This window comes from Myotis yumanensis, unplaced genomic scaffold, assembly GCF_028538775.1.
Source record: "Myotis yumanensis isolate MYYU_CA2020_CCGP unplaced genomic scaffold, mMyoYum1.0.hap1 SCAF_6, whole genome shotgun sequence".
Taxonomy (NCBI): Eukaryota; Metazoa; Chordata; class Mammalia; order Chiroptera; family Vespertilionidae; genus Myotis; species Myotis yumanensis.
Genome location: NW_027223757.1, coordinates 22,597,947 through 22,624,215, shown reverse-complemented (window position 1 = coordinate 22,624,215; position 26,269 = coordinate 22,597,947). Strand labels below are relative to the sequence as shown.

Genomic DNA, 26,269 nt, shown 5'->3' with positions numbered 1-26,269 from the left:
CAGGACAGCAATGGTCTATGGTAGTTCATCCCAAACAAACCCTCCGAACCTGTCCCCAAGGCCCCTTTTCTCTAACTTCTTAGTGAGCCAAAGCAGACCAGCCTGGGCTCATTTCCCCAGCCCTTCCTTGTTTCACTGTCCCCAGTTTTAATAACTAATAAGTCTCTAAAATTCACCTGGGCTTGTGTTGTGACATTTTTTCTACGTGAAGTCAAGAACCCCACACTATAGGCTTGTTCCCTAGGCGGACCTGTTCAGGGCCAGGACCCCTTTCCGGTAACACTAGGAAATTTCTCACTTAAAAAATGCAAGGAGCCCGGCCAGCATGTCTCAGTGGTTGAGCATCGACCTATGAACCAGGATGTCACGGTTTGATTCCCAGGCACATGCCCAGGTTGCAGGCTTGACCCCCCAGTATGAGGCATGCAGGAGACAGCCATCAGTGATTATTTCTCATTATTGATGTCTCTATCTTCCTCTCTGAAATCAATAAAAATTTTAAAAAATAAATAAAAATAAAAAATACAAGGAAAGTAGATTAAATGCAACTTCATACCTTTAGCAAAGTTATTTTTCCCATATTTTAATAAACATTTTCTCCTTCTATTAGTTTGCATCAGACTATTAACAGCAGATTTTTTAAATCTGGAGAATTTTAGTTGCAGTTAATGTTAAAATGCCCTAATGTGTTTTATTTTAAACATGCTGAAGGATATTCAGCCTTTAACAGCTTTCTTTTTGCCTAAAAAGAGTGTCCCATGATACATGCTACATAGTACATAAGACAATATTTCAGTTAATATGCCTATCATAGGAAAAATAAATAAATCCAAAAAATAATTAACATGTGGATGTTTGCCCTTAATAACTGAACCATTTTACTTAGTCGTACATAAACAGTTTTCAAACTCTGAAGAAAAATTGTTTTACATCTTTAAAATTATCCGTAACAAGGAGAATAGGCCAACGACAAGTAATGAAAACAGGCTATCCCGGAAATGAGGTGGCCCACAGAGGATGGAGAGTGAGGGATTGAGCATGGAGGTGTGGGATGGATGGGGGCAGGAGAAGCACAGGGAAATAGGTCAGTGTGAACCTGGGAGGCTCCAAGATGGGAACAGAATTAGAATTTAGGGCAGGGAGCCCCTGGTAAAACTCATTTATAAAAAAAATGTTGAAGCCAATCAACCCTAAGGTTCTTATTCTGAAACTCCTTTATACTATGAAGTAGACATTGACTTTAAAAAGAAAATTAGAAAGATTTGGGGGACAAATGGTTCAGGGTGGCCTAGAGCCCTTGAAATAGACTTCAATGAGCAATGTCGCTCTGGGAATCCGATACCCTCTCTTCTCAGAAATACGAGGCAATCAACTCTTTCCCACTGATTAAAATTTTCACTCTTAGAGAAAAAAATTTATATTAATAGTTTAGCTGCACTGCTCTTATAGGTATTTAATTACATAACAGACAGTTTTCAAATTATTCTTCCATATCTAATCTCATCTGATCTTTCCAAATGCCCTGTGGGTTTTGGATTAGCAAATGGTTGTTAAGCCTCAGGATACTTGAAGATGTTATGTGATCTGGCCAAAGCTACATACTGAGTTACAAAATCTAAGAGAGAACTGAAGTCAGATTTCCTGGAAACTCCTCCAGTTCTCTTTCTACAGCTTCAAAAAGGTACAGGGAAGCTTTGCAATGAAAGTAGCTTTAATGTGGGCACCATTGTTTGGGGAAAGAGTAGTAAACAAAGGGTGAGATTTAAACTGGTGAGCTGGGAAAAGAGGAACATTAAGGCAAATGCAGGGTTTGTTTTACAGGAGTGAGAAATAGCATGGCCCTTTCTGTTCAGTGCTCTGCTAGGTTCTATAGAGGAGATAGTTTTCGCCTTTGAAAACTCAGGGAGCTACACTAGCCAGACACAGGTAGACTAACTATGAATAAAACAGTGTAAGAATGAGTTAACATAATGACAGCTACCTACAGATTCATAAGAGATTGTCATTTGAATCAGAAATTCTGGTTCAAAGCAGAATTTTTGGTGCCAGAAAAACCTAGATTTGCATTCTGGTTTTGCCATTACTAGTTATGTTGTGTCTCAAAACTGTTTACCTCTTTAAGCCTCATAAGAATGTATAAGGGGACTGTTATCAGGGAGATGACGAGACCTCAGGTCTTGTTTTCTTGAGGGGAAGATTTTAATTAGGAGACAAAGTGTGGAAAAGCAAGAGAGAATCTATTGACTGCAGCGAAACTGTACTTAGGAGAGTAAAACAATGAAGGGCATAGAAGCGGCAGAAAAGCCTAGGCTGAGCTGCCTTCGCTCACTGGGAAGTCAGAGAATAGGGGCCTTGTAAGACAGGTTGCGGGTTAGCCTGGGACAGGACCAGCTGCCACCGCCCATTGCTTCCCTGGTTGCAAGCATCATGTGGGTGGGAGATGGGAGAAGGGAATGGTATGGGCATTATGGGCATGCTGGGACTTGCACTTTCAGGGATTTTAAAGGCTGGGCATTTAGGGGAAGTCTTACGGACAGAACAATAGAATATTCATCAGCTTTATGCTGATGAGCCAAAATGAGATATATTCTTTTAAATTTGTCTGTTCTTGGGTGTGGTTGAAAATGGCATTTAATTGGATTTCTGTTATCTGTCTCCCAGAGTAGAGTGATTTAAGCTATTTACCCTCTGGTTGGGGAGAAGAGGTACAAACCATTTACTCTTGAGTGCCCTTGATTTAGGGAAGATAGGACTTACTAGATGGCTGCAAATTGCTGTTTAACTTAGTTTTCCTATTCTGCTTGTCCTGGAATTTTCTTAGCTTCTTACTATTCTATAACAGGGACAGTAGCAGTTTTTATAAGGTCATTATGAGGATTAAATGAGACATTGCATAAAAAGCACTAAAGCATAGTGTCTGCCACTTAATATAATAATTGAGTGTTAGCTATTATAATAGACTAGAGGCCTATTGCACAAAGAGATTCAAGCAATAGGCCTTCCTTTCCCCTGGCTGCTGGCACTGGTTTGCCTCTGGCACCCGGGGCCTAGGCCTTCGCTCTGGCCGGAGCCGGCTCAGGAAACGTCAGGCTTCGCTGCTCCTCCAGACCCGGAGCCATGAGGCCTCGCTGCTCCGCCAGCCCAGGAAATGTCAGGCTTCGCTCCACCGCTTGGAGCCTATGTATGCAAATTAACCACCATCTTTGTTGGCGGTTAATTTGCATATCACGCTGATTAGCCAATGGGAGGCGTAGGGAAGGTACGGTCAATTACCATGTTTGTCTAATATTAGATTAGATGCACTAAATTGTGGCAGTTACAGAGAGGAGCATGTTCATTTCTGCTTATCAGTATTGAAACCAGATAATCAATGGGAATTGAGCCAATTAAGTGGAGACAGGGTTGAATCATATATGAGCATTTATTCCAATGCTGCTGGCAGTATGGGAGAGCAGCAGGTCATCCACAAAGATCTCTAGCCCCCCATAAGCCAGCTGCTTATATTGGAAAGGACAAAGATTACATGGGGGAGCAGGAATCACAGGCATGGGGAAGTAGGCATCATGGGCTCGGGAGGAGCTGGGGCAGGACTCCATTGTTTGGGCAACAAGGTTGTTAATCTTTCCATGATATTAGGTAGTTCTTGACTAGGGATAGACTGCATTCTAAGGTTGACTCCCAGGTCCCAAGGGCATACAACTCCCAGCCAGGTTAGAATGTGCTTTCTTTAATCAGAACAAAACACTCACAGTTAACAGAGCATGATTAATATTTCTTATTTAGAAATAACTCATAGTTAGTCCCCAATTTTCTATTTCTGCCCCTAACAACTGATACTAGTTGACAATGATAGAGATAGCCTTGGAAGTGCAGGCTATTTTAAAGAAAAAAATCAAGAGAGCTCAAATGGTTATCAGGGATATTCATAGTTCCTAAGGTCCCTTTGTTACCAGACAGGAACCTGCCCAGAGCAGGTCTGCCTTTGGGTGGTGGTATCGTGTGTGTTATTGACTCCATGCAGGAAAGAGCTTATAACATGAGTCCAGGTGATTTTTAGAGTACATTTATTAAAGCTGGGGACGGTGAAATGAGGAAGACGTAAGACAGAAGAAGCAGCAGGAGAGAGCCTAGGCTGGGCTGCTTGGCTCACTGAGAAGTCAGAGAAAATAGAGTTCAGGGGGTTAGCTTGGGACAGCTGCTGTTGTTGCTCAGTGCTCCCCTGGTTGCAAGTCTCATGGGGCCCCTTAGAACCAAGAAGATGCTCACCTGTGGGGAAGAAGAGGGAGAAGGGAAAGGCGCAGGTGTGCTCCTGGGAAGAAGCACACACACTGGGTCCTTCAGGTTTTAAAGGCTGGGATCTTAGGGGAGGAAATAGGGGAGGATCCTAATAGAATATTCATCAGCTTTTCCAGGTGTGTGCTTTCTGGGTCCTGGTCTCCACTGACTGGTCAGCGCCAGGGCAGGGGGTCATTAGTCATTGTAGCTTGCCCTGGTTTTGCTGCTTCTCTGGGCCTGGAGCTGAAATACAACTGAGGCCTCCATGTTGAATCGAGGGAGGAAATGTCAGGAGGTCTGAACTGTATGATCAGCGATATGGAATGTCAGGGGTTTAACCACATGATCAGCGATATGCCAGGAAAAGCAAGGCCACTCTGGGGGTGAAGTCCAGCGCCCGTTTTGCTCATTGCTAGGCACCTGGTGCTTTCTGCCCTGGTGACCTTCTATATTTAGCTATACATTCCTCAGCCAATTCGTTCAGCTATCTGCCTCAGTTTCTCTATTCCTCTTGCCAAGGGACTTTCCTAGCTTTTTCCTACACTGCCTCATTTTTAACACTAATAGAATCTTTTATAGAATTGACAATTCTATGAAAAGTATGAAGTGAGGCTGGCGGTGCTATTCGAATAAAAACCCCCAACTTTCATGTATATACAATAGTTTCAAACCTTAAAACAGAGGAAACGGGCATTTGCTGTGCTGACTATGAACTGAACTGTCTTCATACACATGAGTATATGAATACAATAGAGCTAAGGTGCGTGGTGGTTGGGTTATTTTTAGAAATGGCAGTGAGTCCACAATTATCCAGCCACATACCTTACCCAGTCTCTCTGTGAGACAAATTATCAAAAAGCCACCTGTGAAAATCAGAAAGGATTACTCTGTAAGGAAAAATAATTGGTTCATATGGGGAAGATGAGATATTAGATCCAGCAGCACCATGTTCCGACAAGGCTACCTGTGCTAGACACTGTACTCCTAGAAGTGGTCTAGTTATGGCACCTTTAAGTAAATGTGCTTTCTAATATTTTAAAAACATTAATATTTTAATGTGTAATATACAACTCATGCTGTATATAATGTGCATATATGCATAATAAAATGTGTGTGATATTAATTCTAATTCTCTGTAACTGTTTTAAGAAAAAAAGATGTAGCAGTCCTGGGGAGCCCTACAGGGTCCCTGTCAACCTTACAGAAACTGATAATTCTAAAGAGAATTTCCCACAGAAGTTGTCTAGTGCTAAGACAATGCCTTCTATCCATTTTTACTCAACATTTTCACATATATTAAATGGATGGTCAGGTAGTGTAGTTAAGGCATCACAGTAATCTTTCTTTAAATTTTTGCTTGATAAACTGATGCAGTGCCCAGTTTCCCTAGGGTTGCAAACAATGTTGCAAATTATTAGCTAAAAAGAGAGTGGGAAGGCAAAGAAAAGCAACAAAACCTAAATATCATAGCTAGCCAGGAATGTTTTAAAAATAGTAAAATGTACCCAAATCTACTAATCACTAAGAAAGAAGTAAATGAAGATGTAGAATACTCAGGAAATAAAACTCCAAGTGTTTAGTATCTGCCAGTGGGTTATTGCATTTTCATACCTCTGTGTGAGCTGAAGTTTGTGTGTCACGCCCTGTGCTGTGGGTGACAACAGCATGTCACATAGAATTACAGCTGCAATTCTATAGCCCCTTCCTGGGACATAGCTGAGGGATAGTGGGAAGGCATATTCTCTCAGTGGGATGAACTTGAGAGCAGTTCACCTGCTTGTTCATTTTGCTTGGAAGGAGAAGTGGCCAGACATGTGATTATATACCAGTTCATGGGCTGTGGCCAGTGGTTTGGCTGGATGGTCAGGCAATTGGAAGTGGAAAGAACATGATTAGAAATTGGGGGACCATGAAGTCTGGGGAAGAGGTATGTGGATAAACCTCTCTGAATGGGCAAGAAATGTGAGGATATGTGTCCCATGTGAATGCTTGTCAAAGAGCGACCTCAGCAGAGGAAGGTTTTAGTGATCAAGTGGATAGGATGACCCACCCCATCAGCGCTAAATGGGCTAACGAGTGAAGCGGCTATGGTGGCAATGATGGATGTTATGCATAGTCTCAGAGACATGCACTTCTAGTAACCACGGCTGATCTGTGGAAGTCCACTGCTTAGTGCCCAATCTGTCGGCAGCAGAGACCAACATTGAGCCCCTAATATCACACCGCTCCCAGAGTGATAAGCCAACAGGATAATTACATTGAACCCTCCTGTCATGGAAGGGGCAGCTTTTTGTTCTTACTAGAATATACACTTAATCTGGATACAGATTTGCCTTCTTTGTGTGCAATGCTTTTGCCATAACAGCTGTTCATGGACTCCTAGACTGCCTCATCCACCACCATGATATTCCATGCAGCATTGCCTCTGACCAAGGAACTCACTTCACAGTGAATGAAGTATGGCCATGGGCCCCATGCTACTATTCTGAAGCAACTTGGCTTGATACAATGGTGGAATGGCCTTTCAAAGACTCAGTTACAGTGCTAGCTAGGTGACAATATACCTTGCAGGGCTGGGGAATGGTTTTCCAGGAAGTTTATTATGTTCTGAATTAGCATCCATATTTGGTGCTGTTTCTCCCATAGCTGGGATTTACAGGTCCAAAAATCAAGGTGTAGAAATAGAAGTGGCGCCACTCACTATTAGCCCTAGTGACCTATTAGCAACATTTTTGCTTCCTGTCTCTCCAATCTTATGCTCTGCTGGGCTAGAGGTCTTAGTTCGAAAGGGAGGGATTTTTCCACTGGGAGACACAACAATGATTCCACTGAGCTAGAAATTACTCCAGCTCTGGGCTCTCTGTGACCCTAAATCAACAGACAAAGAAGGGAGGGAGTGTGCTGGCTGGGATGATTGATCCTGGCTACCCAGAACTTGGATTGCCACTCCACAATGCAGGTAAGGAAAAGTATGTTTGGAATACAAGAGACCTCTTAGGGTGTCTCTTAATACCATATCTGTGAATAAAGTCAATGGAAAACCACAATAGCCCAATCCAGGCAGGACTCTAAATGGCCCAGACCCTGTCTGGAATGAAAGCTTGGGTCACTCCATTAGGTAAAGAACCATGACCAGTTGAGGTGCTTGCTGAGGACAAATAGACAGTGGAAGGAGACAGTTAAAAATAAAAGCTATGACCACATGACTAATTATAGAATCAAGGTTTATAATTGTCATGAATCTTTCTTCCTTACTTGTTATGAATATGTTTGTGTGTATGAAGTAAATGTCTTTATTTTCTTCCCTCTCTTATCCCCTTGTCATGTAACATAAAATGTATTAAGTTTATATCATGGTATTTAAGAATTAGGGACTTTACAGCATAGTATTTCAGTTACAGGATATCAAGGAGAAGAGTAAACATCCCCCAAGGACTTTGCATCCTCTTCTGGGATAAGGGTTAATAGGTTTTCAACCTAATGGTCATTCTGCTATGGGTTTAAAACTGCACACCATGCACTGCACAATAGGGGCCCTTTAATCAATGTCTTACCATTGTGTAGAGAAGGATATTTACAAAATAAATAAAGTGGGAGGCTTTTGTATCAAATGTTCACTCAGGCTTTCTGACGATGTGAAAGTTATGGAAGAACTTTACAATTTCAAGATTAAAATAAAACACTGTGATGTGGCCATATTAATGCCGTGTCCTCAGGCTGGGTGAGAAGTGGGGAAAGTTGGTTGAAGAACAGAAGTTAAACAGGTTCTGATAGCATTCTTCTCTATTAAACTCAGATGGTATCGTTAATGAAGAGGGTTTTCCCTCCCTTTATTCTGATATATCTGCAAATACAGTGTGACATTTTGCTATCATCACCTACCGAGGGTACATGTGCTTCTTCAGCTATGCAGGATAATCCTAGAAAGCTGGGAGGGGACCTGGCAGAGCACAAGGCTACCTCCCTGACTGAGTTAGAACACTCTTGGTAAGATGGCTTGCTATCACTTTCTTTAAACTCTAAAATAGGCAGTTCTCCTTGGTCAACTGCCAATGTTTCATAAATATGATCATCCCACACCTGCAAAACTGAGGAGGTTCATAAACAGAATAGGCCAGAGTTCCTTCAGCTAAAACCAGAAGTAAGGAATCATGGTATCCAATGGGTTTCTCATTTTAAAAATGTATCTTTATAGACAGCAAAGAATTGGGGGCAAAAGAGAATTGGGGGGCAATGTAAAAAAGGAGAGAAAAAGAGGATATGTCTTTTTGACTCCTTGGAAGATTATCTGTGGTCCTTGAAACAAGAGGCTAACCTGACATTTTAAGAAAGCTGGATGGATGAAAGCCTTGATGGCCACCCTTCCAATGGTTTGATTCTCTGAACCTGACAAAGTATCCATTCAGTGGTATCTGTGAAAAATATCAGCATCTACTTTAGTTTTCTTGAAAAATGGTTATTCAGTATGATTGTTTAATGATCCATTTGGACTAAAAGAATAGCCGTAATTTTTAAATCTTCATTGTATATCATAAAATCTTGTCCCTCAGATTTCTGAAGCAATTGAGTAGCATAATCTATCTATATAAAACCCTAATATGCAAATCAATGGAACGGCAGTAGGACCCGTGGAATGACCGGTCGCTATGATGCACACTGACCGCCAGGGGGCAGACGCTCAATGCAGGAGCTGCCCCCAGCCTGCAGGCCCCAATCAACCTGCTGGTCACCCCACAGATCAGCCCTGATCACCGGCCAAGCCTTGGGACCCTACCCATGCACGAATTTCATGCACCAGGTCTCTAGTAGGTAATAAAATAGCTAAAAGCCAAGGGTTTTTGTTTGCTTTGATTTCGTTTTGCTTTTTAAAAATAATATATTATTGATTTCAGAGAGGAAGGGAGAGGGAGATAGAGATAGAAACATCAATGATGAGAGAGAAGCATTGATCAGCTGCCTCCTGCACACCCCGCCCTGGGGGTTGAGCCCACAACCTGGGCATGTGCCCTGACTGGGAATCAAACTATGACCTCCTGGTTCATAGGTTGATGCTCAACCACTGAGCAACACTGGCCAGGCTGATTTGCTTTTTATAGTGAGTTACAAAATGACTGCAAGGGAAATGTACCCTTGATTATGTGAAGGAAGGAAAACTAAAGTTGATTGAGAAGCAGTAATGTGCCCAGAAATATATATGGGGGATCATAAAACCATTTTACTTATTAAGCACTTCTTATGGGCCAGACACTCTTCTGGGCATAGGGATGCTATGGACAATAAGACAGATCCCATCCCTAGAGACTACTTTCTAGTTTGGGGAGACAAACAGTAATCCCAAGAAGCATGTCAGATAATAGGACTAATATGCAGAGAATTGAAATAGGGTGAGTGACAAAGGACAGCCAGCTGCCTACATTAGGTTCCACTGTGTAAGTGGTGTTTACTCTGAGATCTGAATGGCAGGTAGGATCCAGCCATGTGAGTATCAGAGGAAAGCATTCCAGGTGGAGTTACAGCACAGACAACATCCCCAAGGCAAACACAAGCTGTGCTGCTAAAGGAACAGAGTCAGGATGGCACCAGCCTGGAGGACAAAGGGGAGAGGGAAAAGAGGGGAAGTAGAGAGGGATGTGGTTGGAGGATGTTAGGTAGGTGAGAAACATGAATTGTACTGTCCAGTATTTAGGAACTCAAGGTCCAGAGAGGCACCTGAGAGTCAAATAACAAAGAGCACAAAATCTCTGCCGAAAGCTACAGTGAGGGGAGGCAGGGTGGGATCCAGAGGATTAGCTGGGTGTGGAGCATTATTACAGGAAGCCATGGGAAGTGGTTCTGAGTTACCAGAAGTTCTGTTTAGATTTCTCTTTTCCCAGATATCACAGAACTGCACACTATTAGAGCAGCAAGAGAACTTCTAGCTCATTCCTCACTTGAAAAAGTGAATATTCTAAATGGTTAAACATGCCTAAGCTTGCATATTAATGGCATTAAGGCACAACAGCCTTAGGAAAAGTAGAACTACTGTATCTGAAAGCTTACCTTTTGGGAAAGCACTGTTCAATTTAACCAAATAAATATAGACCATGCCCGAGTGTGGCAACACTGATTATCTGAGGCATTCTTGTTCGGTCCAAGGCTTAGTACAGTGCCTGGCACAAAGGAGGTGCTCCATAGAAGTCTGAATAATTAAAAGTAACAGGCGATGACCAGTGGGAACTTGTTCCTCTTTCCATAACTGAAGGATAAGTTGAGTGACCTAGAAAAGGCATCTTCTGTGTTAGTTGGCCTTCTCTGACCTCCTTTCAATAAATTTACCCTCTCTGTCCATATTTACACCTATTATTTCCCATCCACCATGAGCAATTGAAAATCCTTTGGGGTTAGCTTTTGGCTCCCTCTCTGCTTTTCCATCCAACACTTAAGCCTCTACTTCAAACACCTGGTAAACAAGTGTTTGTTCTGTTATCATAGCATTTTGTTCTTTGCTCTAGCCCTTTCTGGAGCATTGTCTGTGGGGAGACCAAGGGAGGAGTGGGAAGTTTGAAAAACAAAGTGGGTTATCTTTTCAGGCCTTAATGGAATTCCCATCATTCAGGACTATCCGTGGCCCATCCTTGGCCCAGCAGAGTCCGGGATGGTTATGTGCTGTAAACATAGCACATACCATTGTTATTTTGACTTGTTGATGTGTTCTGGTGTAGTGGTAGGTGTAGGGTGAGGGTAAGGAACATAGGCATATCTTCCCTGTGAGATTCCAGTTTGAGCAGGTTACTTACCAGATTCTCCCTCCCCCCCCCCCCCCCAAATTCTTTATTTCAACTATTTTTCACAATTTATACTAAGTAGAAGATTAAGAGATTGAGGTTTAGAGAATATCTTGTCTAGGCTCACAGATAATGAGCCTCAGTTGTAGCCAACCAAAGTGTACCTTCAGCCTGTTACTGACACTCCTGAACTTGCTGTGGGAGGTGACTTAAACATTTATGTAGCTTTATGTTCAGGGTTAAAATCAAAAGGAAGCTCCCTAAACTGCTTTACATTAAAATGATGCCAATCAGCCTTCTGCCAGCCACCTCACTGCTTTCCCCACTGCTGACTACTATTACATTTATGTTATTTTGTCGCTGTAATTTGTAGGCAGGATTTACAGGAAACAGACCTTAGGAGACGCCTGAGCTTCTCTTGCTTCTTGCAAGATTGATTATAGGGTCAGAAATGAGAGCGATTTGGGGGGAGATTTATACTGAGCCGATTAAAGCTTTTAGGTTTCACTTTAGTTTGGTTACAGATGTCTGCCAGAAGTCCAGGCTCCTGATTTTCTATTATTGGCACTTTGTGAATAAAGTGGGGGTGAAAGAGAGCCCTTTATAGTGCCTTTGTGTAGGATGCAACTTCAATATGTGTGTCCCAAGGATTCAGCAAAGAAATGCCAAGCCCTGTGCTGCCTGACTACCAAGGCTGGGCCGCAGGACTAGCAGAAGTAAGTGGGCTTGCGGGTTGGCCCTGGACAGTGAAGGGAGAGGCTCCTCAGCCCAAAGCTCTCTGCCTTTCTTTGCCATAATCTGACGATTTATCATTACAAAGTAATTTTTTAAAAAGTTATCTTTATTGTTGAAAGTATTACAGATGTCCCTTTTGTTGGTGGTGGTGGGTTTTTTTCCCATTGACACCTTCCACCCCACACTCACCCCTCCCAGGCCTTCACCAGACACAAAGTAATTTTTTAAAAAGTTATCTTTATTGTTGAAAGTATTACAGATGTCCCTTTTGTTGGTGGTGGTGGGTTTTTTTCCCATTGACACCTTCCACCCCACACTCACCCCTCCCAGGCCTTCACCAGACACAAAGTAATTTTTTTTAATTGAAAGGAAAGGTATTTTAAAATGCAAATGCCTAACAATAAACAAATGCCTAACAACAAATGCCTAACACTAAAGCTGTGTTGATAATATATAAAGCTTTTAGTAAGGCCATAGTCCTCTTGTGTTTAGAAAGTCAGAGATAATATTGAATTTTGACTTGAACCATTTTTCCACTTGCTCTTGTATTATTTTTCATAATAATATGGAAAGTTCCCTGGGTGTCATTTTCCAGGTCAATCCCGAGAGCCAAATATAAAGCTGTCAAACATGTGCGATTCTTTGTCCTTCATATTGTGTTCTAGTTGACAGTTATGATTTTTATTTATTGTTCATTGGATTATGCCACATCAGACATTACAACATTCCGAAGATAGAGATAAGGCGAATCGTCAGCCCACTGATTTATTGTTAGCTAGATTCCCATTCTTCCTAGGTCAAGAGCAACCACTGGCCTCCCTTCTTTAATTTGTGCCTTGACTAAAATATAACATTTACTATAAACCATGCCCCCATCCTCCCATCCAATGTCCTGTGGCCTGACTTTCTAGGAGGCATGGGTACAGACCATTGGTGTTATTACTGCGAAAAGATTGCTAATCTCTGTGCTAGGCCTTGACTATGCTTGTCTAAGCTTTCATTCATTTTCCAACCACATAAATTTCCCCGTTCCAAATTTCAACACTCCCTTATATGTCTGTGTATGTAAATTTGCTCATTTTTAATGAGATAGGAGGATGTTTTTTTAAGCAAATATCCTTAATAGAAGGAGTAATAGTTGAGTTATCAATTACATTTTGATTTGAATTAACTCTCTACAACACTTTAAAAGTGTTGGTGGAGGAGTTTTCCTTGGTTTTTAGACACTACGGCTCAATCTCACCTTGTAGGCAAATTCCCCACCTGCCCTTTATCCCATGAGCTCATGTTTACCGTTGTGTCTCCTGCATGTAGCACAGTGTCTGATGCATAGTTCTAGAAGTATCTGGCGATAAGTGGATGAGTAAACTCCAACCATGACTAGAGCTGTATCAGGTGTCTATGCAGGCTAAAAATCGGCAGTGCTTTTTAATTTCACTTGAAAGTGCTATGTTCCTCTTTCACTAGTAGTGGCCACATACATTTTGCTTGTGTGTAAGGTCTGGGTAAGGACCATATTTCCAAATTATTCCCGAGCTGCTGCACAGCACCTTAGAGTTTGGTACACAGACTATTGCTTCTGCTTAGAACGACTTTCCTCTTTTGTACCAAGCAGGGCTTTCCAGGACCAGCCCAGATACCTTTTTTTTTTGTGGAGACTTCCCTCAACAATTCCATGCCTGCTGCTTCAACCCAGTAGAAAATTCCTCTGTTCTTCTCTGGCCGGCTCAGACGTCTGTGTTTAACACTCATAATGTCTCGTTAGAATGAGAGCTTCTGTAGAGTCAGATAACTGGGTTACTGATATTTGTCCCTTGATCTTCATATTTGTACTTAATAAGTGCTTGTTAAATGCCTGCATGAATGAGCTGAAGGGAGACAAGGAGAGAAGGAGGGAGGAAGAAAGAAGGATCTAGTAAACATCTCCCTTGGCAATTAGCAGAGAGCAGGGCTCTGAGGCAGTTGGCATTAGTGGGAAAGAGGGTGAGAGGCAATAGTTCAGAGTTTGGGGGACCATATAGTGTGCCAGTGCTATGGGTGGGTTGTGGGAGAAGCATCGGAGTCAACTAAAGGGACAAAAAAAGGGGGTACAGAAAGAAGTTAAATTTGGTCCTAAAAGCAAGTTTTGCTAGTTAACAACTTAGCCTGTCATTTGCCCAACTCAGAAAAAAATAACAATAATTGCATAATCCTTAATAGTTTAAAAAATGATATTAGGGAAAACAACATAAGGTTTCCCTGTTAGACAGCTACATGTACATCATTTAACAAAACCATTTCCAAGGTTCTTATGTGTATAGTCTTGTTTATTCAAAATCACTGTTTTGGAAAAAACAAGTCCTATGTAGAGGTGCCTATTCAGGCTAATAGAAAGCATGTAGTTTTGTGGGTTTAAATAACTCTTAACTCTATTATTCTAGAAAATGTGTTCTTTGCTTAGTTAACTATATTCTTATCTCCTCTATGCATGTCAATTTTGACAATTATGATTACAGAAGGTAGTAATCACTATAGAGCCTGTGTTCTATAAATAGACATTTAATTACCCTTGCCAGTTACTTATCTATACTAGCTATCCTGAATAAATTCATTTGTCATCATTTTCTGTTTACTATAAAAAAAAATATGTACTTAGTGACAACCTTCAACAAAAACCAGTCCATTTAATTGCTCTCTGGAGTAATAATTATGTTTCTGGCATTCTATGTGCTTTCTTCGGTGATGCTCCAGGGAAAGAATTCTATAAGCATCAACGAATGAATCAATAAGCATAAGAACCTAAACTACACAGGATTGTTCTAGAATGTATGGCACTTTGAGCCATACAAAACAATTATATGCCCTGTTACCAACGGAAGATACTGTATCTAGGGAGAAGACTCATGCAGCTGACACACTTAAGCAGTCCAATACTTAAGTCCTCATAAAAATACCTTTTATAAAATTCCCTCTAATATATTAAGAAATACCAGTGATTTGTGTTCTAAGCCTTTAAATTAAATGGAAAGGCCCATATCCTTTTTATTTATAAGAGAACATTTATTTAGCTAATCACAGATGTATGAAAAGTAGAAGAAATGGGTTTAGGAAACAAGTCATGGCAGTAAAGGAAGGGCCTAGGAGCTTGGGAGCGAGAGGGGAGAAGGGAAAAGGGAAAGGCACAGGCGTGCTCGCAGGAGGCAGAGCACACTGGGTCCTCCACCCTACGTGTTTTAAGGATGAAGATTCTTAGGGGGAGGTCCCAGGAGAAGATCTCAATAGAATATTCAGCAGTTTTCCAGGCATGTCCTTTCAGGGTTGTGGTCTCCACTGACTGATTGGCTGGCACCGGGGCAGGGTCATTATTCAATGTAGCTGGTCCTGAGGTCAGCCTTGGGGTCGCTGGTTCGGTTTTGCTGCTTTTTTGGACCTGGAGCTTCCCACCCTGACTGGCAAAGTCGGCCTGGGGGGTGCAGCTGAATGCTGGGGACGGCTGCCAGTCATCCTCCGGCAGCGGTTGGCTTCCACGGTGCTGCAGCATCTCAAGGCCTCGGGCCTCCTTGTCGGAGCCCCCACTCGCCAAGCTCCCCATCATGAGCAACATGCCTGCTCTGGCCTGTGGCTGTGAACCACCTCTCCAGCTGAATGAGGGTGTGGCTGTGCACCTCCATGCGATGAAGGTCCGCATGGAGATGGCCTGCAAGCCCACGAAGGAACTCATGAAGTACCAGCATCGGAAAGGGCCATGTCTTAATAAAAGTTTCCGGTTTTTATGTCATAGTCCATCAAGAAAAATAAAGTAGAAGCGCCAAAACGATTTTCTGAACTATTAAAGTACATATACATGAGAAAACGCCTTGGTGAATCATTTCCATTTGAGTTTTGACTGCAGTTTGCCCAGTGTGAGGCCTTAAACGTGAGAGGACTGGCTGCGGGGAGTGGGCAGGTAATTCATTAGCCTATCTCATATCAAGTCCTCCATATTTTCTACGACTGCACTAGGTGTTGTAGACATTTTTCTGGGACTGATGAAACCTCGGAGAGAAGTGGGTTTGGAAAGCATGCGTTTCGGAGCCGTCCTCCCAGAGAACACGATCGCCCTCTAGGCTGCATTTGCCAGCAGAGTTTTGTGACGCAACCCTGGCCATCTCGCCACCAGGGAGTAAGGGGGAAGGGGCCGGATTCCTCCCGGTGGGAGGACTTTCTGGACCAAAGAAAGAAGCTGGCGACGGGAAGGAAGAAACTGATCAAGCGCTTCAATAGCGGCCACGGGGCAGCCTGAAGCCTGCGCAGTTCACAGGCGCCTCGCAGTTCCCTGGCCTGCCGCCCCCCTGCTCCGTGCGCCCGCCGCCCGTGTGTCACCTTCCTGTTCGGAAGTCTTAGTGGGTTGCCGGGACAGAACAGGGGGCGCCTGCTCCACCCGTCAGGTATCCGGTTGGAAGAAAGGCCAGTCTCAACAACTTGATTCTCTCCCTTAAATGATAAGTTGAGCAGACCGTTCGTCTCCAGCTGCTGAACATTAGCGGGGGAGGGGGAGACGCTTCAGACGTCCCTGTTCTGTTCCAACCACAAATCATACGGTGGTGCCTCTTCTCTATTCCACTTGAGTCCTCTAACGTACATTCCACGCTCTTCCTGGAATGCATGCTGGAGCGCCAGGGCTTCTTTGAGAAAATGAACCCTATGCATCTGTTTTGATTTTCTGGACTGATTTGTGATGATAATCAGTCAAGTTACATTTGCGTGTGTGTGTGTCTTGCTGAGGGTGTAATAAACCCAGGACGCTGAAGCCTGTAATTTTCTGAGTGATGTTGCAATGGAAGGGATAAATGGCCCTGTGTTGAACTTTGCAGCTTGCTCCCTTCCTGTATGTAAATTGCCTTTCTATAAAGTGGGGTTGATAACACAGCAGGGACGGGCGCCTCTGGCTCCTCGTGCTCCCCTGTCATCTCAGCCTCCAGCCTTATCGGGCACATAGCAGGAGGCTGCTCCAGCCCTAACTGAGCGCTACCTACCTCCAGCCCCCAGAAAGTAACCTCCAGGCTTCATATCCGAGGCGACCTGAAGAATGAAAGAGGAGACTGTAAAATCCCCTTTGAAAGGTTCGTCTGCTTTTATTACTGTAATCTGGACGGAGTGGATAAAACAAAGATGCTACGGAGGATTTGGAGCTACTTGGCACGGGGGAGGCCCAGGAGGTGGTACTTAGGGGAGGGTCTCTGAAGGAAGGTTCCTTAATTTAATGTGTTTTTTTAAGCAAACAAAATCTTTGTGCTGGCTGCTGTTTCTAGGCAATCTTTGCAAAATTTGCACCTCACGGGGGGGAGGGAATGGTGTGGGATCAGGGCTGGGTTGAGCTAGGCTAATTGAAGTGGTACTGGGGGGTACTGGCAGTAACAAATCATACTAGATGAAGAAGGCATGCAAGATGAAGCAGAAATGGCTCAGCGACTGTGATTTGGAGTTTCCTAAACCTGGCTTTAGATTGGAGCATCAATTTCAGGCGATAGTGCTTTTTTAAAGAGTGGATGCTGAGCCAAATTTCTCAGCCCGTCTCCAGGAGAAAGGATGTGTGTTCCCTTCTCCCAGTGCAGGGCTGTGGTGACTGAGCAAACCAAGAAGCAGTTGAGGGCATAGATCATATTGGGGCAAATGAGGTGGTGGTGCTGCCTGCAAAGCAAAGCCCTACCCAAGGCCGAAGCAAACCCTCTTCGATGCTATTCTGGGTTTGACAGCTGGTATTTCAGAGTGTCTGACCTAGCAGCAGGCCACTCCGAAACGGCAGGGCCCTTGGCAGCAAGGGGTCATGGCAGGGCAGCCACCGCAGACAGCGCCAGCCGGCGAGCACCAGGTACCGGGCCTTGCAAGTCTTGGTAACTTGCAGAGCCTCCTCTTCGCTCCAGGCCCCGTGGCGGTACTGGCGGCGCCCCAGCCAACCCTGGCGCGACTCCTGGCGCCGGAGGTCAGACTGCAGGTCCAGGTATCTCCTGCGGCAGGTTACAGGGAGGCACCGGCCGCTGCTCCGCAGAGCTTCCCTCTCTCCTAGGCTTTCTGGGGCCGAGGCTCCCGGCTAGTCTTTCGGGAGCTGACGGCTCCCAGTTTATCTGGGACTCGAGAGAAAGAGCCAGGTGGTAAAACTGCAAGACCACCACGCGCCAGCGCTTGCAGTAACCTGGGGAGGGAAGGGGAAGAAGAGGACAAACTCAGGGGATTTACCACCCTGGAACGTGACCTGGCCTAGTTTTCAGGTGGGAGAGCCGGGCGAGCCCACGGCGCCCCCGGGGGTCCCGGGGTCATGCCAGGTCGGTGCCCTGCGCGGAGCCGCTGCGTCCTAACTTGCCACCTCCTCACGTGTTCTGGGCATGGCGGGGATTAAAAATGCAAGGGGGAAAATTACACGCGGAACGGACAGGATGTTCTCAGAGATTACTTTAGGGGGGAAAAAAGTGAAATGCGGATTGTACTTTTTTTTCCCCTTTAGTGCAGAGACGAGTTTTATTTCCGCCCCCCTCCCCTACACATTCCTGACCTCTCCCTCCCCCTTCCCTCTCTCTTTCCTTCCTTCCTCCCCGTCCAAGTTCTGGGATTTTTTTCAGCCTTGCTTGGCTTTGGCCAAAAGCACAAAAAAGGCGTTTTCGGAAGCGGCCGGGCCGCGCACAAGGGCCATTTGTTTGTTTGGGGACGGGGGCAGGAAGCCGGGCCGGCCTGAGTCACGGCGGCTCCTTCAAGGAAACGCCAGTGCTCTCGGCCGCCGCTCGCCATGGGGGAGATGCAGGGCGCGCTGGCCCGGGCCCGTCTCGAGTCGCTGCTGCGGCCCCGCCACAAGAAGAGGGCCGAGGCGCAGAAGAGGAGCGAGTCCTTCCTCCTGACCGGACTGGGTGAGCCCGGGCGCGCGGGGGCTGTCACTCCCCGCCTCGCCGCGTGGCTCCAGCGAGCGGGGCGGGGTGTCGGCGAGGCTGCTGAGGGTGGCGGGATGGGGACGGCGGGCGCGGGGAGACCGGCCCCACGCTGACCCCCAAGATAAGGGCGCGCGGGGCCGCCCTCCCCCGGCGCGGCCACCCTGTGCCCGGGAGATAACCCCGCTGCTGGCGGGCGGCCGCCGGGGGAGGGCAGTGAGGCTGCCGCGGGAATGGGGGAGAGGGTCGGCGCCGGGCCGGGTGCGTCCGAATCCGGGTTTGGTGAGCCAAGCGGGCACCCAGCCACCCGGGGGGCGCGCACCGGGCGGAACGCGCCTGGGAGCCGCGACTGGTGTTCTCGCAGGCGGAGTAGAGGGTGGAAAATTACCCCAGGCTCCCTCTGCTCCTCCCTGACCCCCTCCTGCGCCGGCGGCTTCCCTCTCTCGGGCCCTGGAGCCAGGGAGGTAGATAACCGCCCCGCGCCGGGCCCTCCCCCGGCGGCCCCGGCGGCCGGCGCCCCGCACCCCCGAGCCGGCTTGCCCTCCCGCCGGGGCGGAACCGCTTGCCGCCGGCCGTCCAGCCGCCTGCAGAGCCGCGGGGCCGCCGGGGGCGGGGGCGGGGCCGGGGCGGGGCCTGGCCGCGAGACCGCCTCCCTGTGCGCGGGCCCCGCCCCCGCGGAGGCGCAGAGCTTTATAAGAGCGGCTTCGCGACCCGAGCGAGCTATCGGTTCAGCCGGTCCCTTCGCTACAGCTTCTCCGCGCCGCCTCGCTTAGTCTGTCCCCTCTCTGCGGCGATGACAGTGAAGACCGAGGCTGCTCGGGGCACCCTCACTTACTCCAGAATGCGGGGCATGGTAGCGATTCTCATCGGTGAGTGCCCGAGTCGCTGGATTTCCCACCGAGGCTATGCCAAGTGGAAATTTTTTGAAGATCCTGCATCCGATGAGTGCGCGTGGCGTCGGGTGTTACCAAGCCATCTAAACGTTTCTCTCTCTTTAATTCGCAGCTTTCATGAAACAGAGGAGGATGGGCCTGAACGACTTTATTCAGAAGATTGCCAATAACTCCTATGCATGCAAACAGTAAGTTGGGGGAACTGGGGCACATAAAAATTAGTATAGTTTAAGTTCACCAGCAATAAGGACGTTCTCGTCACTGTGTTGATCAGGAAGCCTAAGACTTCCCCGGGGATGGGGATCCCCTTTCAAGTTCTAATTTACATTTTAAACATTAAAATTTAAAATTAATTTGCGGGTTTGGCTTGTTCTAAAGCTGTAAGATAAAATTTTGGTGATTGCCTAATTCACCTCTGTCTCCAGGAAGAACAGCCCTCATCTCTTTATTTAACTGGGTTTATTATTTTCTTTGGCTAATTTCTTTAACTGAGTAATTTATTTGGGTGTCTAGTTTAAACACTGAATTCTCCGGAAAATTCGAGCCAGAAACTCACTACTTGTGCTGGTGCGCCCCCTTGTGGCGAGTTAGGAGGTTCTAAATTGTTCTTTTTTTCTTTGTAGCCCTGAAGTTCAGTCCATTTTGAAAATCTCCCAACCTCAAGAGCCTGAGCTTATGAATGCCAACCCTTCTCCTCCAGTAAGTATTCTCCATTTGGAATGTCTGAAGGAATCTTGTAAATGAGTCAGTATTCCTACATTGATGAATTAAAATGGCATTTCTAGGAATTAGTATTAAGGCAGGAATGCCTCTTTAGTTCACGCGTAACAAGTGACATTAAGCACTTAAGCATTGAGTCAGTGGAGTATTTTCAATGGCATATTTCATAAAAGATTCATCTGCTTACAGTAACATTGTGTAATCTCCACACTCCAGTTTGAGAAATTAACATGGATAAAAAGTAGTTTTGAGTGTTTGCCTCAGTCATTTGCAGATGTAACATCTTTGACAGTGCCTATACTTTATTATCAATGTCTTCCTTTGAAACCAAGATATTAAAAGAGAGCATTTTATTTTTCAGCCAAGTCCTTCTCAGCAAATCAACCTTGGCCCATCATCCAATCCTCATGCTAAACCATCTGACTTCCACTTCTTGAAAGTGATCGGGAAGGGCAGTTTTGGAAAGGTAATTTCAAATCTGATGTCCCCGTTCCCTAGGTAGCCTTCCCTCACTTATTTTACCATCTCCCTGGATGCAGACAGCAAAATGATGTTTTTAATTGACATTTCAGGTTCTTCTAGCAAGACACAAAGCAGAGGAAGCATTCTACGCAGTCAAAGTTCTACAGAAGAAAGCGATCCTGAAAAAGAAGGAGGTACGTGCATTGCTGGATGGGTTGCGGTTGGAGATAAGACTTCCATTGAGTAGTTTCACCTTGGAATTTCGGTGCCACATTGAAATTTGCCACTAAATCTTGATTGTCCCTTTCCTAGGAAAAGCATATTATGTCGGAGCGGAATGTTCTCCTGAAGAATGTGAAGCACCCTTTCCTGGTGGGCCTTCACTTCTCTTTCCAGACTGCTGACAAATTGTACTTTGTCCTCGACTACATCAATGGTGGAGAGGTGAGCAGAGGGAGGATGCACGATTTTTAAAAGATGCGTAGGGGAGGAAAGTTACCAGAATTAGCATTTCCTTTAACCATCCAGCTCTCAAATAGTTAATAAGTAGACTATTTAGGACCACTTCCTACAATTGTTCTCTTCAGCTATATATGTCGAGACTAATTAAATGCATTGTTATCAGGCTTTGGCAAGCGCAGACTGACTTTGTTCTGTCTCCTGCAGTTGTTCTACCATCTCCAGAGGGAGCGCTGCTTCCTGGAACCGCGGGCCCGTTTCTATGCTGCTGAAATAGCCAGTGCCTTGGGTTACCTGCACTCCATGAACATCGTTTATAGGTGAGCTGAAGTTCTCCTAAGGCAGCCTCCCTTCGTGGGTATAAAGGAGCCACAGGAGGCCTAGCCTTGGACCGGGCCTTAAAATAATGTGTTTATGTACAACTTGGTCACCTAAAACCAGATCCCCCAGCATGTGAGCTGTCTTGACTCCAGGCCACTAGGGAATTAGCCAACTAGGATTGGACCTAATCCAGGATAGATTAGCAGAACAAGGACTCCCTTTTTTATTCACGATACAACTGCAGTGAATGTAAAATGCTTCTAATACCCCTAACAATTCTCTTTACAGAGGATTTCTTACGAAGTGAAATTAACTTGTGCAACTACCTTTCTGTCGTTTCTTTACAGAGACTTAAAACCAGAGAATATTCTGCTGGATTCCCAGGGACACATTGTCCTTACTGACTTTGGGCTCTGCAAGGAGAACATCGAGCCCAACGGCACGACATCCACCTTCTGTGGCACACCCGAGGTAGGAGCGTCCTCCGTTGCTGCCTGGTCCGCCCCCTCCTTCCCAGGGAGAAAGCGCAGTAATGCGTTTCACCACAGAAACACTCAACTGTTCTCTGAGATTTCTTAGTCCAGTTCAGTGCAAGTAAAATACACTTGCTATCTGATGCAGCATGAGATGTTCCAAGGTCGTATGCTGCTTTCATGAAAGCTAGCTGTTTGCAAGATCCATGTCAAAAAAGATTTCTAAATCCCCAAGTAAGATGCTGTTGGGTGGCCCGTCAGCTTTCAAGTCCAGTAGTTTTATCAGGAAGTCATCTAAAGAAATACATCCTCCAAGTGTATCCAGGGGGTCTCAGTTCTTTCAAAGTGCATCCCTGGCCTTGGGATTGCCTGGTTTCGCTGGCTCTAAACTCTCTTCACCTGGTCTGTCTTTCAGTATCTCGCACCTGAGGTGCTTCATAAGCAGCCTTACGACAGGACTGTGGACTGGTGGTGCCTGGGGGCCGTCTTATATGAGATGCTCTATGGCCTGGTGAGTAGCACATTGAGAACCATGGAATATTGCCCCGAGGGATAATGCTCCCTAGAATGTAGTCTTCTTACAATCCAGACTCTTCTGGGCACATAGGCCCCATTGCATACCCGGTCTTTGTGTCTTGACCTTTATCAGTAAGCTTATCAAATGCTGGTAAGAAGCATAAGTGTTATAGGGTGAATTCTTACCTAGTAGATTTTTCTTTTGTAAATTCACATTTTAGTAGATATGCTTACACTTAACCTATGTGAGCATGACAAACATGACTTGATCAGCGTCTAACCCCTGGTACGAGTTGCCAAAGAGACACTTAAAAATCCAAGGCCAAAAAATATCAAGAAGAAGACATTGTCCAATCCAAGTTCATATATTGCAGCTTAAATCTTTTTCTCTATTTAATAATATGTGCTGTACAAAGCTCCCAGGTAAATATTAAGTGATTGTCTCCCTTCTTTCAGCCTCCTTTTTACAGCCGAAACACAGCTGAGATGTACGACAACATTCTGAACAAGCCCCTCCAGTTGAAGCCAAATATCACAAATTCTGCAAGACACCTCCTGGAGGGCCTCCTGCAGAAGGACCGGACAAAGCGGCTGGGTGCCAAGGACGACTTTGTGAGTGTTGCTTCCTGTTCTCCTGGTTGGCTGGGAAGTGCCCTTCTCGAATTCGGCCTGTTTAACTTAACCCTGGTGTGTCTTCTCAACAGATGGAGATTAAGAATCATGTCTTCTTCTCTGTAATTAACTGGGATGATCTCATTAATAAGAAGATTACTCCTCCTTTTAACCCAAATGTGGTGAGTATCTTTCTTCTAAATATAGAGGGGCCCTAAGGTCATTTCTTTAAAGTCAGATGTGGTGGTTGTGGTGGAGAGGGGAGGGCCCTCAAGGAATAAATTGGCAGATATTTTATTCATGGACCATTATTTTACTACAGAAAAAAGTAGAATATTTGTCCCAATAAAGCTCACAGGATTTTTCAACACACTTATCAATTAAAGTACCCAAAAAAGGGTAATATTACCCTCATCATTTAAACTCTGCGTGGCTTCTGGGGGTCGTACCTGAAATGGGTGATTATTATGGGAGTTTCCGTATTGTGCCCTAAAGACCTGAGCACCAGAATTTAAAGCCTAAATAAGGATTTCCCAGCCCTGTATCCAGTGTGGATTCTTAACACTGACTGTGGTTTTCCCTCCCTGCTGCAGAGTGGACCCAGCGACCTGCGGCACTTCGACCCCGAGTTTACTGAAGAGCCCGTCCCCAACTCCATCGGCAGGTCCCCCGACAGCATCCTCCTCACGGCCAGTGTCAAGGAGGCTGCCGAGGCCTTCCTAGGCTTCTCCTACGCGCCTCCCGTGGACTCTTTCCTCTGAACAGCCGGGGGGTGGGTTCTGAAGGGTTTTCTGTGTGTTTTGAAATGTTTTAGTTAGCCTCTTGACGGAGCTGCCAACTGACAGGACATCTTCAAAGAGAATTTGCACATCTCCGGGAGCTTGCACATCTTGGCAATCTTATTGCACACTGTTTGCCGGAAGCTTTTCGAAGAGCACATCCTCCTCTCAGTGAGCTCATGAGGTTTTCACTTTTATCCTTCCTTCCAACGTGGTGCTATCTGAAATTCGCATTAGAGTGCCGCCCTAGACAGGTGCAGTGGTCCTGTCAGAAGGACGCTGCCCTAAGGAGGGTCTCCTGGGAGGGTCGGTCTGGGCTGTGATACTGAATCTTATGAAATGTGCCTTTTCTGATGAGATTGTGTGAGCTCCAAAGCTTTTCCTCTTGCAGTGTTTCAGTTCTTTATCTTTCCTTGTGGATTGCTGTGCGAACAGTGGTCTGAGTGCGGTATGCCTGAGCACAGATGGATTTAGTTATGAGCATCAATGTGACACTTGCAGGACACTACAATGTGGGACATTGTTTGTTTCTTCCATATTTGGAAGATAAATTTATGCGTAGACTGTTTTTTTTTGTAAGATATAGTTCATTAAAATTTATTGAAATGGTCTTGCAATGACTTGTATCCAGATGCTTAAAGAAAGCATTGCTGCTATAAATATTTCTATTTTTAGAAAGGGTTTTTATGGACCAATGCCCCAGTTGTCGGTCAAGCCTGGTGTTTTCATTGTTTAAAATGTCACCTGAAAATGGGCATTATTTATGGGGTATTTTTTTGCATTCCCGGTAATTGTATGTATTGTATAAAGTCTGTACATTGGGTTATAACACTAGTATATTTAAACTTACAGGCTTATTTGTAATGTAAACCACCATTTTAATGTACTGTAATTAACATGGTTATAATATGTACAATTCTTCCCCCCCCCTTCCCATCACACACCTTTTGTGTGTGTGTGATAAACCAGTTTTGGTTTGCAATAAAACCTTAAAAAATATTTACATAAATTGTGTTATGCGTGTTCTTTTAATATAGTATTTTGGTCTTGGGGGAAGAGGGAGTTAGAGAACAATAATGGGTTCATTTAAAATCTAAAACCAGGGAAATGCTACTGTAATTGCTTCCAATAGTAGTAGCTACTGACTCCAGGGGAGTAGAGGGTGGTCTTAGAGTCAAATTTATATTCCAAGTCTTCTTAGCATTTATGAAGTCAGTTATTCATAAATCCATCCAAACAAATCCTTTTCAAGTTACTGGTCTCACAAGGACAGCCATGATGTAATGTTCCCTGTATTTATTGCGTGTCCTATGACGTTGACAGCTGTTTGTTCGGACATTTAGTTTGTCTGAAGTAACAGGTAATGCTTTCAACAAATATTTGAGCACCTACTCTGGGCCAAGCTCTGTTCTGAGTGCTGCGGATATAGCAGTGAGCAAAGCAGACCAATTCCTGCCTTGATAGGAGAGGCAGACTTCTTCAGTGGAGCTGTTTATTGAAAGGGGGATCAATATCATAGTCTGCACGGGTAGGAGAATGCCACCGAAGAGGGTGAGGACATTTGTCATGAATGGAGGTGTTCCCCAGAAGCCAAGCTGGCAGGACTTCTAGTTTAGGGAGTACCCAGAGCTGAACCGAGCCCAGTGCTGGCTCGGAACGATCCCCAAGGAGCAGCACATTCCTGGCGTGGACCAGAAGTCCGAGCCTGTGCACAGCCAGCACTGCGTGGACCCAGCATACTCGGGGGCTGGAGTGCAGAGGCCCCTCTTAGAGCTCATGCCGCTGGAATATTTACAGTGGCAGAGGGGGAAGTAGCACGATATTAGAGCATCTTGTGTCCAAATTTTTGGGCTTTTATACTTTTTTAGGCCCTTCACACAAATTCCTAGCAAACAGGGAGTCAGCCCCCCAACAGTTGATCTTGGTTCTGCTTTCGCCTCTAAGCCTACTGCACCCCCTCTACCCTGACCGCTCAGTCTGCAGAGATATTTCCCCAGGGAAAGTTGTCATCGTTTTGCCTTTTATTGTGCCTCTTCTATCTCAATCCCACCCTCACCCCCAACCCCACCCCCAAGGCTTCTCAGGGCTGAACAAGTGTTTGGAGATTACTTAGTCCTTGTCCCTCATAATCCATTGAAGGAATGGGATCAAAGTGACTCAGCGACTTCTTGCAGAAAGTGGCTTTCAGTCAAAGGTCTGCCTTTTAGTTGCTGTGCTCTACCTACCATCAGTAGCTACATATTAAATCCCCAGCAACCCCAAATGCCAAAATCAACTACAGCGACGGAGAATGTAAAGCCTGCATTCTCCTAGTCAAGATTGATGCTAACTCTGACAGGGAGGTGATCTGCATGTCTCCCCCTCATTCCTCCTTGAACAAAAAGT

General features: G+C 45.2%; 1 protein-coding gene across 4 annotated transcripts in view; it reads left to right on the top strand.

Moving 5' to 3' along the window:
• SGK1 (serum/glucocorticoid regulated kinase 1) overlaps window positions 1–24,893 on the top strand; it is a 101,072-nt gene extending 76,179 nt beyond the window's left edge. Inside the window, exons 1-12 of one of the 4 annotated variants that reach the window (XM_070417730.1) lie at window positions 16,712–16,855; window positions 19,655–19,730; window positions 20,166–20,241; window positions 20,624–20,728; window positions 20,835–20,918; window positions 21,037–21,168; window positions 21,391–21,503; window positions 21,852–21,975; window positions 22,393–22,488; window positions 22,950–23,105; window positions 23,198–23,287; window positions 23,699–24,893. In XM_070417730.1, coding sequence (XP_070273831.1) covers window positions 16,822–16,855; window positions 19,655–19,730; window positions 20,166–20,241; window positions 20,624–20,728; window positions 20,835–20,918; window positions 21,037–21,168; window positions 21,391–21,503; window positions 21,852–21,975; window positions 22,393–22,488; window positions 22,950–23,105; window positions 23,198–23,287; window positions 23,699–23,866 — 1,254 coding nt within the window. In that variant the 5' untranslated portion in view covers window positions 16,712–16,821 and the 3' untranslated portion in view covers window positions 23,867–24,893. Of the gene's footprint in view, window positions 1–16,711; window positions 16,856–18,498; window positions 18,632–19,366; window positions 19,519–19,654; window positions 19,731–20,165; window positions 20,242–20,623; window positions 20,729–20,834; window positions 20,919–21,036; window positions 21,169–21,390; window positions 21,504–21,851; window positions 21,976–22,392; window positions 22,489–22,949; window positions 23,106–23,197; window positions 23,288–23,698 lie in introns of those variants that run through there. The other 3 variants (XM_070417728.1, XM_070417729.1, XM_070417727.1) reach the window with 3 other exon arrangements.
• Window positions 24,894–26,269: the final 1,376 nt, after the last annotated feature.